General features: G+C 47.5%; 1 protein-coding gene across 2 annotated transcripts; it reads right to left on the reverse strand.

The window, feature by feature from the left end:
* Window positions 1–8,437: 8,437 nt before the first annotated feature.
* BCL2L10 (BCL2 like 10) lies at window positions 8,438–11,920 on the reverse strand. Of its 2 annotated transcripts, none has more exons than XM_017886110.1 (2): window positions 11,388–11,920; window positions 8,438–9,148 (listed from the first exon to the last, which is right to left on the reverse strand). In XM_017886110.1, exons 1-2 carry the CDS (start codon window positions 11,874–11,876, stop codon window positions 9,023–9,025), a joined length of 615 nt encoding a protein of 204 aa, XP_017741599.1. In that variant the 5' UTR covers window positions 11,877–11,920; the 3' UTR covers window positions 8,438–9,022. The 2 variants fall into 2 exon arrangements, with proteins under 2 accessions (XP_017741599.1, XP_017741598.1); XM_017886109.1 differs by having other exon boundaries at window positions 8,539–9,149; window positions 11,319–11,907.
* Window positions 11,921–14,557: the final 2,637 nt, after the last annotated feature.

A 14,557-nucleotide genomic window follows, 5' to 3' on the forward strand; every position in this document is an offset into this window, starting at 1 on the left:
CCCGACACCTCGGGAAGCTGAGGCAGGAGGATTGCCTGAGCCCAGGAGTTCAAAACCAGCCTGGGCAACATAGCGAGCCCTCGTCTCTACAAAAGAAAATTAAAAAATGAGCTGGGTGTGGTGGTGCCTGTGGTCCCAGCTATTCAGGAGGCCAAAGCAGGAGGATTCCTTAAGCCCAGGAGGTCGAGGCTGCATTGAGCTGTGATCCTACTGTTGCACTCCAGCCTAGGTGACAGAGCAAGACCTTGTCTCAAAACAAAACAAAAGCAAAAAACAGTGTCACAGCTAAGACAATTGTCTTGGAAATCAGATGATCTTGGTTCAAGAACTGTCCTCTTGCCAACCACATGTCTTCTGGCAAGTTACTCAACCTCTGAATCTCAGTTTCCTCAAATGAGTAGAACTCAGCATAGAGTCAGTGATGAATGAATGTTAATTAACCATCGTAAGCTAGTGAGCCTCATGAAAGGAGGCAGGACTATACAGAGGAAAGATAAAGGTAAAGGAGGGAAACGGAAAGGAAAATCATGTATACTTTGAATACTCTTTTATTTCCAACTAACTATGAAACAGTTCAGAGAAATTCCAAGTTGATTTTGCAATTTTATTTTATTTTATTTTATTTATTTATTTATTTTTTGAGGTGGAGTCTCGCTCTGTCGCCCGGACTGGAGTGCAGTGGCCGGATCTCAGCTCACTGCAAGCTCCGCCTCCCGGGTTTACGCCATTCTCCTGCCTCAGCCTCCCGAGTAGCTGGGACTACAGGCGCCCGCCACCTCGCCCGGCTAGTTTTTTTTGTATTTTTAGTAGAGACGGGGTTTTACCGTGTTAGCCAGGATGGTCTCGATCTCCTGACCTCGTGATCCGCCTGTCTCGGCCTCCCAAAGTGCTGGGATTACAGGCTTGAGCCACCGCGCCCGGCCACGATTTTGCAATTTTTAAATTTTTTTTTTATTTTTAGGAGAGACAGGGTTTTGCCAAGTTGACCAGGCTGGTCTTGAACTCCTGACCTCGTGATCTACCTGCCTCAGCCTCCCAAAGTGCTGGGATTACAGGCATGAGCCACCACGCCCAGCCTGATTTTCAAATCAGAAAACAGAATCTCAAGGAATAAAACAGGAGCAAAGGCAATTTCTCCCCTTTCAGGCTCACTGGAAATAACTTTGCAATAAGTAGCTCATTAGGCCTTGAAATGGCTCATTAATTAATGCTGATTCTTTAAAAATAAAATTTCCAGTGACTTGGCTTTCAAATCACGTCCAAAGTTAAGATAAATTCCTGAACCCTGAGGTGATGAGATTTCACTTCCATGCCGCATGCCCCAGATGTTTCCTGTGTACTGTGTTTTAATGGTGGCCAAGCTGATGGACTTGCCTTCCTCCTCTTCATCTTAAGGATGGCGTGGTGGATAATTAACACTCAGCCCCTGCTCTCTCAGTTCCTCTTTTCTCCTCAGACCTCTATTGCCTGTCTCATCCTGGCTCTCAGATGAGGACCTTGCTTCTTATTACACGGAGAAAATGAAAACCATCTGAACAGAACGTCCACGCCCTCTCTCTTCTACATCTCCCAATACCATGCAGCTGTGTCCATATGCAGTTATCCCTCTGTGTTTGCAGGGGATGGGTTCCAGGACCCCCCAAAATACCCCAACCAGACATACTCAAGTTCCACCATGGGCCCTATGGAACCCAGTGTAGACAAAAGGTCAGCCTTTTGGGTTTTGCATCCCTTGAATACTGTATTTTCCATCAGCAATTAGTTGAAAAATCTGCCTATAAGTGGACTCACGCAGTTCAAATCTGTGTTGTTCAAGGGTCAACTGTACTTGGCCTCTGTCGTCTTATTGTGGATGAACCTTCAAGTCTCCTCCTCCTCACAGCACTAGATCTCCTCTCCTGCCTGCATCATCAAATACTCCATCTATTGCATCACTTCCATCCGCTTTCATGCATGCTATTAATTTTCCCTTTAAAAAAAAAAAACCCTCTTGGCTGGGCGCGGTGTCTCACATCTGTAATCCCAGCACTTTGGGAGGTCAAGGCAGGTGGATCGCTCGAGCCCAGGAGTTTGAGGTCAGCCTGGGCAACAAAATGAGACCCTTGTCTTTACAAAAAAATACAAAAATTAGCTAGGCATGGTGGCAGGTGCCTGTAATCCCAGCTACTCAGGGTGCTGAGGCACGAGAATCCCTTGGGTCTGGGTGGCGGAGGTTGCAGTTAGCTGAGATCACGCCATTGCACTCCAACCTGGGTGACAGAGTGAGACCCTGTCTCAAAAAACAAACAAACAAAAAACTGCATAATGAGTACATGTTTGTTCATTGTATTTTTCCCTCTATTCTTTTGTATGCTGGAAAATGTACATGAAAAAAGGTTTTAAAAAATCATCTCAATTTTACTTCCTCGCCAGCGATTACATCTTTCTTTCCTTTTGTAACAATGATCCTTGAAGTCATTTTTCCACATGCTGACTCTGATTTTTCTCCTCCCATACTCTCTTGAACCCACTTCCTTCAGGCTTTCCCCCGCTACCATTCCAGCAAAATTGCTCTTCTTAAGATCATGAATGGCCTCCACATTGTTAAATCCAGTGGTTATTTCTCAGTCCTTGTCTTACATGACCCCTCAGCTAAACTGGACAGTTATCATCCCTTCCACCCTAAACACTTTCTTCACCTCACTTCCAGGACTGCAGCCTGGCGGAGAACCTGTACTTGTCAACAGTATTAATGTTATTCTTACCTCCTTAACTCCATCAAGTAAATATTACTTCCGAAACCCAGACTGTAGATTTGATTCCCACCCTGGCGTTAGTTTTGTACAAAGAAAGGATGTGTTCCCAGGCAGAATACAAATGTTGGCAGTGGGCCACAGGAGTGAGGCTGAGTCATAACCATCAGTAAGACAGCTCAGAAGTCAGGGCCAGCTCATGACAGGTCTGCATGATCAGTAGGAAAGGATGTTCCTGTGATCATCTGAACAGGGGCCCACGGCAGACCCAAGAGAGCTACTTGCTTAGAAGCTGAAATGGGAATATATGATATTTTTTTTTTTTGAGTGTCTCACTCTGTTGCCCAGGCTGGAGTGCTGTGGTGTGCTCATGGCTCACTGCAGCCTCTACCTCCTTGGGCTCAAGCGATCCTTCAACGTCAGACTCCTGAGTAGCTGGGACTACAGGTATGTGCCACGGCACCCAGCTGAATTTTTTTTTTTTTTTTTTTTTTTTGAGACAGGATCACCTCTGTCACCCAGGTTGGGGTGCGGTGGCACGATCTCAGCTCAGTGCAGCCTCAACTTCCTGAGCTCAAGCAATCCTCCCGCCTCAGCCTCCCAAGTAGTTGGGACCACAGTCATGTGCCACCATGCCCAGCTGATTTTTGTATTTTTGTAAAGATAAGGTTTTACCATGTTGCCCAGGCTGGTCTCAAATTCCTGAGCTCAAGTGATCCACCTGCCTCGGCCTCCCAAAGTGCTAGGATTATAGGCATGAGCCACCACGCCTGGACACCCAGCTAATTTTTCTTTTCGTTCTTTTCTTTTCTTTTTTTGGTAGAGATGGGGTTTCACTATGTTGCCCAGGATGGTCTCAGTCAAACTCCTGGGGTTGAAACGATCCTCCTGCCCCGGCCTCCCAAAGTGCTAGGAGTACAGGCATAAGCCACCTCACCCAGCCTGGGAGTGTATAATTAGCACTGGTGCTTGGATTCATTCCATAGGTCCCTTCCTCTATCCCATACCAGACACTGCTAGGCTCTGGGTATACAAATGGAGTAAGTAGGACACAGTCCCACCCTCAAGGACGTTATGGTTCAGAGGGGGTGACACAAGTCAACAGCCACAGGCTGAGCCATGAATGAGCACACAGTACAGGATGTTGTGCAGGAGAGGGTCCTCCCAAGGAGGCTTCTAGAATAGCAAGCAGGATTCAGCTGCAAAACGAATGCAGTAGGTAGAAGGGCAGATAGAAGCAGGGAAGCGATGGGAGAAGGCACAGTGTGTGTTGGGGTAGTTTGTGCATAGCAGGAGATAAGGCCAGAAAGTAGAATAAGGGTGAGGGTTGAGGGGAGGGAACTTAGAGGATGGGTCAATAGAGGCAGCAAACCGCCGTGCACACGCATACCTATGTAACAAGCCTGTACAGTCTGCACATGCATCCCATTTTTGTTTTTTTTTTAGAATAAAGAAATAAAAGTTGAATAAAATGCTGATCACATAGGCTCTTGTGAATTAATTTCAGCAATTTGAACTACATCTGAAAGTTGGGGGTCACCATTATAGGGCTTAAAATTGGGAAGCTTGAGCCAGGCGCAGTGGCTCACACCTGTAATCCCAGCCCTTTGGGAGGCCAAGGTAGGTGGATCACCTGAGGTCAGGAGTTTGAGACCAGCTTGGCCAACATGGTGAAACTCCATCTCTACTAAAAATACAAAGGGTGAGCTGAGCGTGGGGGTGCGCACCTGTAATCCCAGCTGCTTGGGAGACTGAGGGGAGAGAATCACTTGAACCCAGGAGGTGGAGGTTGCAGTGAGCTGAGATTGCACCACTGCACTCCAGCTTGGGAGACAGAGCGAGACTCCATCTCAATAAATAAATAAATAAAAATAAAAAATAAAAATGCATGCATAAAGCAATCAGGAATATGTTATGAACTAATGACTAATGCGATTTTGTGCACCTGTGGGCTATTAAAGATAACGAAGGTCATTACTAAGATCGTTAGTAAGTATTTGAACACCGAGGATACTAGAGGGAGAATGGAAGACATTTTGATTAACAGAGAAAAAGAATATGTCCTGGGAATGATCAGGTGCTGGTGGGGAAAAACAGCAAGGAGATGAGGGAGGCAGGTCCAGAAGGACTTCAAAGTTATAGGGAAAGTACTACTGGAAAAAAACAATCAATGAGTGAAGCAAACAGCATTTACCTGGAAGTCCTAGAAGCCAGAAATGCAGGAAAAACTTGAGAGAAGATAACAGTTTTCGTAGTAGACAAATGGTCATGTATCAGGCCAAAAGTCTCTGATCTCCAAGACTCCAGGACTGCCACCCCTTGAGAACTGCTATTGCAGTGGACAGACCTGTGATTTCCAGGCTGATGGGTGATGGTATCTCAGGGTATAAGAATCTGTATCTTGAGAGAATTGAAATTGTCCTAGCAATCAGCCTCGCATCACACTAATCATCCTTCCTCTTATAAGCCCAGAATATTTAGCTTGTGGAACAAGCATCCACATGCCAGGAAACAATGACATGATTATCACGTCAGAAAAATAACTCCTTCCTGCAGCCATTCACCATTCCCTGACCCTGGCAGGCCTCACCACTGTGCTATCAGCTCAGCGCACTGTTAGGAGATGGGTTCTTGCTGCAGGATGAACCCACGTGTGTCTAGAGGGAGTCTAGGCTGAATTATGGTCTGGGCCAGGCTTCCACATCTTCCTCTTCAAATGCTAAAGTGAAAAAGAATGCCAGAAGAAAAGGTGGCCATCAATAGACCAGCTACTGAGGGAATTCCTGGTAGATACAGAATGTTATCACTACCCTTCATGAACCTAAGCAATTATCGAAGAAAAAGAAAGTTCAAGTGTTGAAAAAGAAACAGAACTAATGGGAGTTCAAAATAGCCAGTTTAGAATTTACATTAAGTTTCCTTTTATGGCATCCATAACTGAATAATAAGTGTAATAGGGAAAAATTGATCATCGGATTTGGGACTGAATTGAGTTTTACTTTCAACAACAAAGCAGAAAAGGAAATCTGAGTCCCAAGTAGTTTAGGCACAGCCAAATTGTGAGATTTAAGTAATGTCACCAGAACTGTTTCTCCACACCCCATCCCGCCTCCAAATTGTAGACTCTCTCCTGTGCGCTGTTCTCCACCATGCAGGTTCCCTCCATACTCCAGTGGAAAAGAAGTGTCACAGTGTTTACAGGAACTCTAGCATCAACCCCTGCCAGCTTTGCTCAGGGGTCGGCTCTCTAGGTCAGATCTGGGTCACAGTCCCGATCTTGGGGTGGAATGAAGTGAGGCGTCAACCCCACCAGAGACACGTGGTCTAAGAACAGAGGATGGGTAGGTTCCCGCAGGAAAACTGAGCTGTCATCACAAGAGGACGTGGCTTTGGGGAAGGCAGACATCCTCTATAGAGTCCATTCCCAGTAGTGACAGAAGCCAAAGAGCTGGAAAACATCTAAATAGAACCTATACAGAGAAAACCATAAGAGACCTGAATAAATGGAGCAGGAGTTCATGTTCTTAGAAGGGAAGGCAATATTAGGCCGGGCGTGGTGGCTCACGCCTGTAATTCCAACACTTTGGCGGGTGGATCACTTGAGCTCAGTTGTTTAAGACCAGCCTGGGCAACATGGTGAAACTCCATCTCAAAAACAAAACACAACAACAACAAAAAATAGGGAAGATAATATTGTAAAGATACTATATATTTCCAAATTGATCCACTTTCATTCTATCACCTAATCTAGAGTGCCATGGTGTGATCTTGGCTCACTGCAACCTCAACCTCTTGGGCTCAAACAATTCTCCCTCTTTAGCCTCCTCAGTAGCTGGGACTACAGGTGTGCACCACCATGCCTGGCTAATTTTTGGGTTTTTGGTCCTCCTTTATTCTGTTTTTTCTTCAGATCAGACTGGCTAATTTAAAAATAGTTTTTCTAAAGACGGTTTCACTATGTTGCCCAGTCTGGTCTCAAACTCCTGGGCTCAAGTGATCTCACTGCCTTGGCCTCCGAAAGCGCTAAGATTATAGGTGAGAACCACCACACTTGGCCTGAATGGATTCTGTGAGATGGAATCTTGCTGTCACCCAGGCTGGAGTGCAGTGGTGCAATCTTGGCTCACTGCAACTTCCTCCTCTCAGGTTCAAGCAATTCTCCTTCCTCAGCCTCTGGAGTAGCTGGGATCACAGGCACGTACCACCACGCCTGGCTAATTTTTGTATTTTTAGTAGAGATGGGGTTCTGCCATGTTGGCCAGGCTGGTCTTGAACTCTTTACCTCAAGTGATCCGCCTGCCTCAGCCCCTCAAAGTGCTGGGATTCCAGGTGTGAGCCACTGAGCTGGGCCTCAAAGGGATTTTTTATAAGCTGATTTTTTAAAAATTCACCTTACACTACTAAAAGAGCCAAGGATTTTTCTGAAGAACAGAGGAAGGGATTAGACTTATCCCATCAGATATTCAAATATACTGGGAACACATAGCAGTTGAGACAGTGCTATTAGTAGATGAAAAGATGTCAACAGAACCTAATAGAGCATGTATTCAAATCAGCAGGGGAAAAAAGGACTGTCTGTGAATAATGCTGAAATATCCACCCCAGCTCTTCAAGAGATGAGCCCTACTTCATATTACACTAAAAGAAATTTAGAATGGATTAGTGACGAAGGACATAGTATACTTTTTATACTCTTGGGATAAGGAGCTTCCTTAAGGAGGCCCCAAACCCTGAAGCCATAAAGGCAAACATTTAGAATAGATCTGGCCAGGCGTGGCTCACGCCTGTATCCCAGCACTTTGGGAGGCTGAGGCGGTTGGATCACTTGAGGTCAGGAGTTTGAGACCAGCTTGGCCAACGTGGTGAAATCCCGTCTCTACTAAAAATACAAAAATTAGCTGGGCACAGCGATGGGCGCCTGTAATCCCAACTACTCAGGAGGCTGAGGCACAAGAACCACTTGAACCTGGGAGGCAGAGATTGCAGTGAGCCAAGCAAGATCTTGCCACTGCACTCCAGCCTGGGCAACAGAGCAAGTAAAAAACAAACAAAAAACCCCACCACCACCAAGAGTGAAGAACTAAGCACTCTCATGCCCTGATGTAAGTTTCGACTGGTCGAGCCTATTTTGAGTAATAACTTGGGAGTAGCCAAATTTTAATACACATCCACTGGGACTAGATTCTCTATATTCTCATTCTAGGATTCTTTTACCAATGTGATTGTGTATGTGTGCAAGGCTATTCACAAAAAAATTCCATGTGATGTTTCCAGTCGCCCCAAAAAGGAGAAACACCCTGAAATACACAGCAGTGAAAAGGTAATTAAATCAGAATATCCTGTGATAACGAAGAGCGCACTGCAACAGTTCAAACAGTGAGGCAGAGCTGCATGTTCTGGAGAGAAAGCACTCATAAGATTAAGTCAAAAGAGCAGGTCCAGTTAAGTTTTATAAAATGCAAGTATAATAACGGGCGGGAAGGCGTGCAGGGAATCACGCTGTTAATCACCTTGCAGGTGGGTGATAGTTTGCAGAATGGAAGGGGGAGAGGAGGGAGGGACTTTGAACTTGTGCGTTAAGTGTTGAGAAAAAAAAAAATCAAGCATTGTTAAATGTATATTTAAGGAGACAATAAAAACAAGTTATCATCAATTCTACTTACTCCTAAGAACGAGAGCTTATTGAATCAGGAAAGACAACTAAGTTTTTTTAAAGATACAAATTTATTAAAACTTTGAAGTTAACCATTTATTGAAGAAATTAATATGTTAACTATAAAAACCTAGAAGTCCCAGGAATTAGATTTCAAAGGATTTGGTTTCAAAGAATTCCTTATAAGTGATTTTAACATTACATTCCTTGTTAAATTGGGACTTTTTCTGCTTTGGGGATTATTTTGCCCCAGCTGTGGCCATGATTAAAATTAGTCAGCAGCACATGAAGTTGTGGAGAGATGAGAGGTTCGCATTCTTATCTGAGTTTTAGCAAATAGCACTGTATTTCCCCATTTAATGGAATGAGGTTTCTTCTGCGATTCTTTGGCATAATGAGGCACTGGACTCCCATGTCTTTCACTCAGGGAAGAGACATTTGCATTCTTGTCCTCATACCTGAGTACTTGTCACAAGTTAAAACACCGGCCACATCAGCACCTCAGGACTCCTTGTACGCATTCAGGTAAAAACGTCTGCGGTGGGGGAAGGTGCTTTCCCTCAGTTCTTGTTCTCACACCTCTGTCATTTAGTTGGTCACAGTTGGGCAGGTAGAAGTGGGTTAAAAATTTTAAAACTCATAATAATCGTGTCCAGAGGTAACCGAAGGCTGTTGTTAACAAGCATGCCAGGAAAGCCTGGATCAGCAGTTTTCTCCAAAAAGCCAGCGGAAAGGGGGTCCTGAAGAAGTGACAAAAGCCATCCTACAGCAGGGAGAGAGAAAAGTTAGATTGCCTCACGATGCTGAGAACCTCACTCAAAACACGCAGGAACTTCCCGATTAAACAGCAAAGTAAGGTTTGGATTGAGAGAGTAAAAGGAAAGGAGATTCTGACCGATACACGTCCAGCAATAAGGAGGCCCTGAGGAGTGAGGATTGGTAAGTCTAAGAGGGTGAACAGAAGCAACCACTTAACTTTGTCACTTGGTGCAGGAACACTCATATCTTGACTCAAAACCAGGAGGAAGTTAGCTTATTATGCTCTTTTCTGAGCAGAGAAGAGATGCCCTTTGGGAAACTGTCAAGTCACTAGATTGAAAAGTTATCACCTGAGACTACAGCAAGCACCAACCCCATTTAGGAAGGGAATTGAACTCCAGGCTGTGGCATTTTAACTGCAATGGGCAGAGACAAGGCTGAACTATGTTTACCCAATTTGAGAATTTCAGCTTTTTTTTTGAGAGAGAGTTTCGCTCTTGGTGCCCGGGCTGAAGTGCAGTAGCAAGATCTCAACTCACTGCCATCTCCATCTCCTGGGTTCAAGCAATTCTCCTAGCTCAGCATCTGGAGTAGCTGGGATTATATGCGACCGTCAACACGCTTGGCTAATTTTGCATTTTTAGTACAGAGGGGGTTTCACCACGTTGGTCATGCTAGTCTTGAACTCCTGGCCTCAGGTGATCCACCCGCCTTGGCCTCCCAAAGTGCTGGGATTACAGGCGCGAGTCACTACCCCCAGCCAAGAATTTCAGTTTTTTAGTGTTAAGAGATTATTCTTGAGTCAACAGTGATTAGCTAAAAACAAACAAAAAAAAGCCTTCAATGGGCCCCTTTCCAATTCTAATCTCTTCAGGACAGACAGCCCCGAGGAGCCAGATGCCATGTTGAGACAGGGCTCAGGTGAGGCCCTTAGGCACGCAGCTGAAGGGAGTTCACCTGCCCAGAGGGTTGAAGACCAACACTAACATTATTAACAAGGCAGGAGTTCATGCTAACACCTCCCACTCCCTTTCCCTTTCCCTTCTCAGATAGAACCCAACTTGTCACTACAGAAGGTCTAAATGGGGGCCGGGCAAGGTGGCTCACGCCTGTAATCCCAGCACTTTGGGAGGCTGAGGCAGGTGGATCACGAGGTCAAGAGATCGAGACCATCCTGGCCAACATGGTGAAAGCCCATCTCTACTAAAACACACACACACACGTTAGCCGGGTGAGGTGGCAGGCCCCTGTAGTCCCAGCTACTCGGAAGGCTGAGACGGGAGAATCGCTTTAACCCGGGAGGCAGAGGTTGCAGTGAGCCAGGATCCACCACTGCACTCCAGCCTGGCCACAGAGCAAGACTCTGTCTCAAAGAAAAAAACAAAAAAAAAGTCTAAATGGAAACTACCCGCAGGAGGCTACATTTCGGATCAAAAAACTTGCCGGTTTTAATAGTCTGGCTATAGGTGTCCGATAACATGGGCCACTTCAGTCATTGAATCAACTGCCAATAAGGTGGTGGGGAAAGAAATGGGGTCTAGCTCAGAGCCCCAGAGGCATGCGGTGGGCTCACCACCAGGTGGCTTTCCTTGATCATCAGCTGCAGGTCAAGGACCTGTCACTCTAACCTTGACCAGAGATGAAGGCCTGCAGCTGAAAGCCAGGGGCCCAGAAACATCCTCACTGAGGGCTGGGTGCAGCGGATTAGAAGTTAAGGAACCTTGGGGTCACCGCCACCACTGGGCGACCACCACACTCCACAACCTCTCTGGACAGGCTGAGAGGCGTGGGGGTTGTGATCAATGGGTCCGAGTCTCTCCAAAGGCAAATTTAGTAGGCAGAGGAGAAAAACACCCCACCTGGCCCGGGCCCCACCACTGCCGACGTCATTGGCTGGGGATTTTTATAGGAGCAAAGCGTTCAGAGCTAACGTGGGTGCCCCCTAAAAGCCCCCGAAGGCTAAGGCCAGGGCAAGGTCCAAGTGAGCAAACCTAAGCCTGAGCAGCTGCTTCGGAACTGTTCAGAGCCGTCTAACAAGGCCGATTTCTGCCGGCCTTTCTGCCAGGGGAGGAGAAGCCCCAGACTTCACACCGAACGTTCCAGTCCCGCTGAAACGAGCCTTTCTGCTTTCAAGAAACCTGGTTCCAGGGGGCTGGCGCGGTGGGTTCCTCATCGTGCCGGCCTCGTGGGCGCTTCCCGGATGCCCGTCCCGCCCCGCGTCCCGGTGTCCGCCGCGTGCTCACCCAGCCGCCCTGAGCCTGAAGCCAGGCGCGGTGCTGCCCCGTGAGCCGCGAGCTCAGCAAGGCCACCAGGCGCTGGCAGTCCCGGGCGACGTCGCCCTCCTGCTCCTTCAGCCGCGGCTGGAAGCTCCGCTTCTTCCACCAGGCTGTCACCAGCGGCTCTCTCTCCAGCAGCGTCCCCGCGAAGGTCACCAGCGACACCACCCTGCCCCAGGTGGGGCCGGGGCTGTCGGAGAGCACGGCCTCCGCCATCAGCGCCACCAGCTCGACGCGGTTCCCGGGGTAGCCGAGGTAGGCAGAGAAGAAGGACCGGTGGAGCTGCCGTAACCTGGCCGCCGCGGAGCGCAGCACGGCGGCCTCGGGCGTGGACGGCCTCGGCTCGGGGGTGCCGGGTTCCCGGGCGCAGCACCCCAGATAGTCGGCCAGCAACCGCTCGGTGCGCTCGCGCAACGGGTCAGCCACGGTGGTGCGCTCCCGCAACGGGTCAGCCATGGTCGGGCCTCTGCTGAGGGCCCTGGGCCTTCGCTGGTTTTCTTGGCCCGGCCGCGCCTCCCCCAGGGAAGGGCTGCCGTGCCCCGCCCCGGCCCCCGGCCCCGGCCCCAGGTTTTTCAGGATTGAGAGAGGAGCCTTTGATGGGCATCCTACCTGCACCTGTTACAGTCCCCAAGGCAAGGCCTGCCGGTGCGCATGTGTTCCTGTAGCAATCAGGCGCACTGTGAGACTCTGGCGTTATTTAGCTCCAGGTCTGGGGACTAAGAACCTGAGGGGACAGTCTGGGAAGCTGGGCTGGGCTTCAGCCTCCTCTTAAGGAGCGCTTGACAAAGGCTACACATGGCCCCTCACAGACCGCTCCCTTGGGCATTATCTGCATCTCTAGATTGGAAAGCACCCAGGTCTGTGTTGGGGATTCCTTTCTTTGGGTCCGGCACACGTGGCAGGAAAAGGGCGAATTATTTTGGGGGCTGCTAGAGGGCCAATATTGGCTGTATTCATTCATATTTAGTAAGAGCCTTTGTGGTGCTAGGCCTCCCCCCTTAGCACTGAAGATACAATGGAGAACAAGACATGTGGTTCCTGACCTCAAGGACTCTACAGTTTAGTGATGGCAAACAAAAGGGCCGTCCCTGTACAGTTTAATTCTGACTAGAAGTTGAAGGAGTATTCATTACTAGGGCAGCAGCTGTTTCTTATACTATCACTCTGATACTGCCTGAAGTTCTCTTTACTTTTTATTGGCCAATTCCTAATTACTGCAGTCCCCTGATATAGCTAATATTTATATTACACTTTCTCAGTTCATATGACTCCATGGCTTCTTTCTCCTGATTGGATCCAAACTGATGCAGAATGGATACTAGCAGTGATATTTCTGGGGGTTCAGGGGTCTGGAGCATGTTGAAATAGCCCTCCCAGGGTGAAAGATGAGTTGCTGCATCTTGCATCACTACAAAAGAGGCACAGCACTTGGTAGCTGTCTTATTCTGTCCAGGCTGCTATAGCAGAATGCCATAGACTGGGAGGCTTATAAATAAAGGCATTTATTTCTCACAGTTTTGATGGCTAAAAAGTCCAAGATTGAGGCCCTGGCAGGTTCTGTGCCTTGTAAGGACCTGCTTCCTTGTTCACAGATAGCAGGCTTCTTGCTGTGTCCTCACATTGCAGCAGGTGTGAAGGAGCTTTCTGGGGTCTCTTTTATAAGGACAATAATCTCATTCATGAGGGCTCCGCCTTCGTGATCTAATACCTCTCAAAGGCGCCATCTCCGAATACCATCACACTGGGGGCTAGGATTTCAATATACGAATTTTTGGGGGACACAGTGAGCCATTTTGGACTTTGAAGGCAACATAGACTGTGTTTGAGTGTGCTATTTCAACCCAATTAACAGGCTGGTGGATTGAGGAGCAGAATAAGAGAAGACTCTGCAGAAGGTTCAGGCTGCAGTAAAGCGGCCCTACCACTTGGGTCTTGTGATCCAACAGATCCAGTGGGACTTTAATTGTCCAATAGGGATGCTGTACGGAGCCTCTGGCAAGCACTAACAGGAGACAGTACAGACCTCTAGAATTCTGAAGTAAATATAGAACCTCTTCTGAAGATAACTACTCTCCTTTTGAGAAGCAGGTTCTGCCTCGCTACCGGGCCTTGGTAGGGGCAGAATGCCTGACCATGAAGCTTGAGCGCCCATCACGAACTGGATGTCATCTGACCTATGTAGCCATAAAGCTGGATGTATACAGCAGCCATCTATCATCAAATGGAAATGGCGTATTGGAACAGCCCAGGGAGGTTCAGAAGGTTTAAGTAAATTGTACGAGCAGGCCACTCAGACTCTTCCAACATCAACTCCTGTTGCTTTGCCTCCTCTCCCTCATTCCACGGCTATGGCCTCTTGGGATGCTGCTTATGTCCAGTTGACTGAGGGAGAAAAACCTCCAGCCTGGATTACAGATGGGTCTATATGTGCTGGTACCACATGAAAGAGAACAGCTGCAGCATTCACTCACACTCACTCGGGTGACTGTGAAGGACAGTGGTGAAGGAGAATCCTTCCAGTGGGCAGAAATTCCAGGTTGTCCAGAGATGGCCAGAATACAGACCTACATTGATTCATGGACAGTCGCTGATGGTTTAGCTGGATGGTCAGGGCCTTAAAAAGAACAGGACTGGAAGATTGGTGACAAGAAAATCTTGGAAAGAGATATGTGGCTGAATTCCTTTGAATGGGCACAGACTGAAGATATTTGCATCTCACGTGAATGCCCACTAAAGGGCATCCACTGCAGAGAAGACTCTGAATCAGATGGACAGAATGACATGCTCTGTGGCTGTCAGCCAGCCTCTCTATGCCGCTGCTGTGGCGTCTGCTCAATGGGCTGAACGAAGAGCTCCTGGCAGCAGGGACAGAGGATATGTATGGGTCCAACAATATGGAGTTCTCCCTCCAAAGGCTGAGCTGGCTGATGCTTCTGCGGAGTGCCTAATCTGCTAAAGCAAATGATTCATTAGAGTGAACTAAATGAATTTTGTTGGAATATAAATCTCTGTACCTCAAATTCCCATTTGAACTGGTTTTGACATCTTACTGGTTCCCTTATTAATCAGTGAGTTAAATAAAAGCTTGGATACATGTTCATGTTTTATTTGCAAGAGAGTCATGATTCCTTTTTTTT

This window comes from Rhinopithecus bieti, unplaced genomic scaffold (assembly GCF_001698545.2).
Source record: "Rhinopithecus bieti isolate Rb0 unplaced genomic scaffold, ASM169854v2 scaffold_14454, whole genome shotgun sequence".
Taxonomy (NCBI): Eukaryota; Metazoa; Chordata; class Mammalia; order Primates; family Cercopithecidae; genus Rhinopithecus; species Rhinopithecus bieti.

Excerpts from the sequence above, each read along its gene's own strand:
- BCL2L10 (XM_017886109.1), bottom strand. The coding sequence starts at position 11,876 with ATGGCTGACCCGTTGCGGGAGCGCACCACCGTGGCTGACCCGTTGCGC. Across the intron at positions 9,150-11,318 it reads AGCGCCCACGAGGCCGGCAC|GGATGGCTTTTGTCACTTCT; the intron begins GATGAGGAACCC and ends CTCCCTGCTGTA.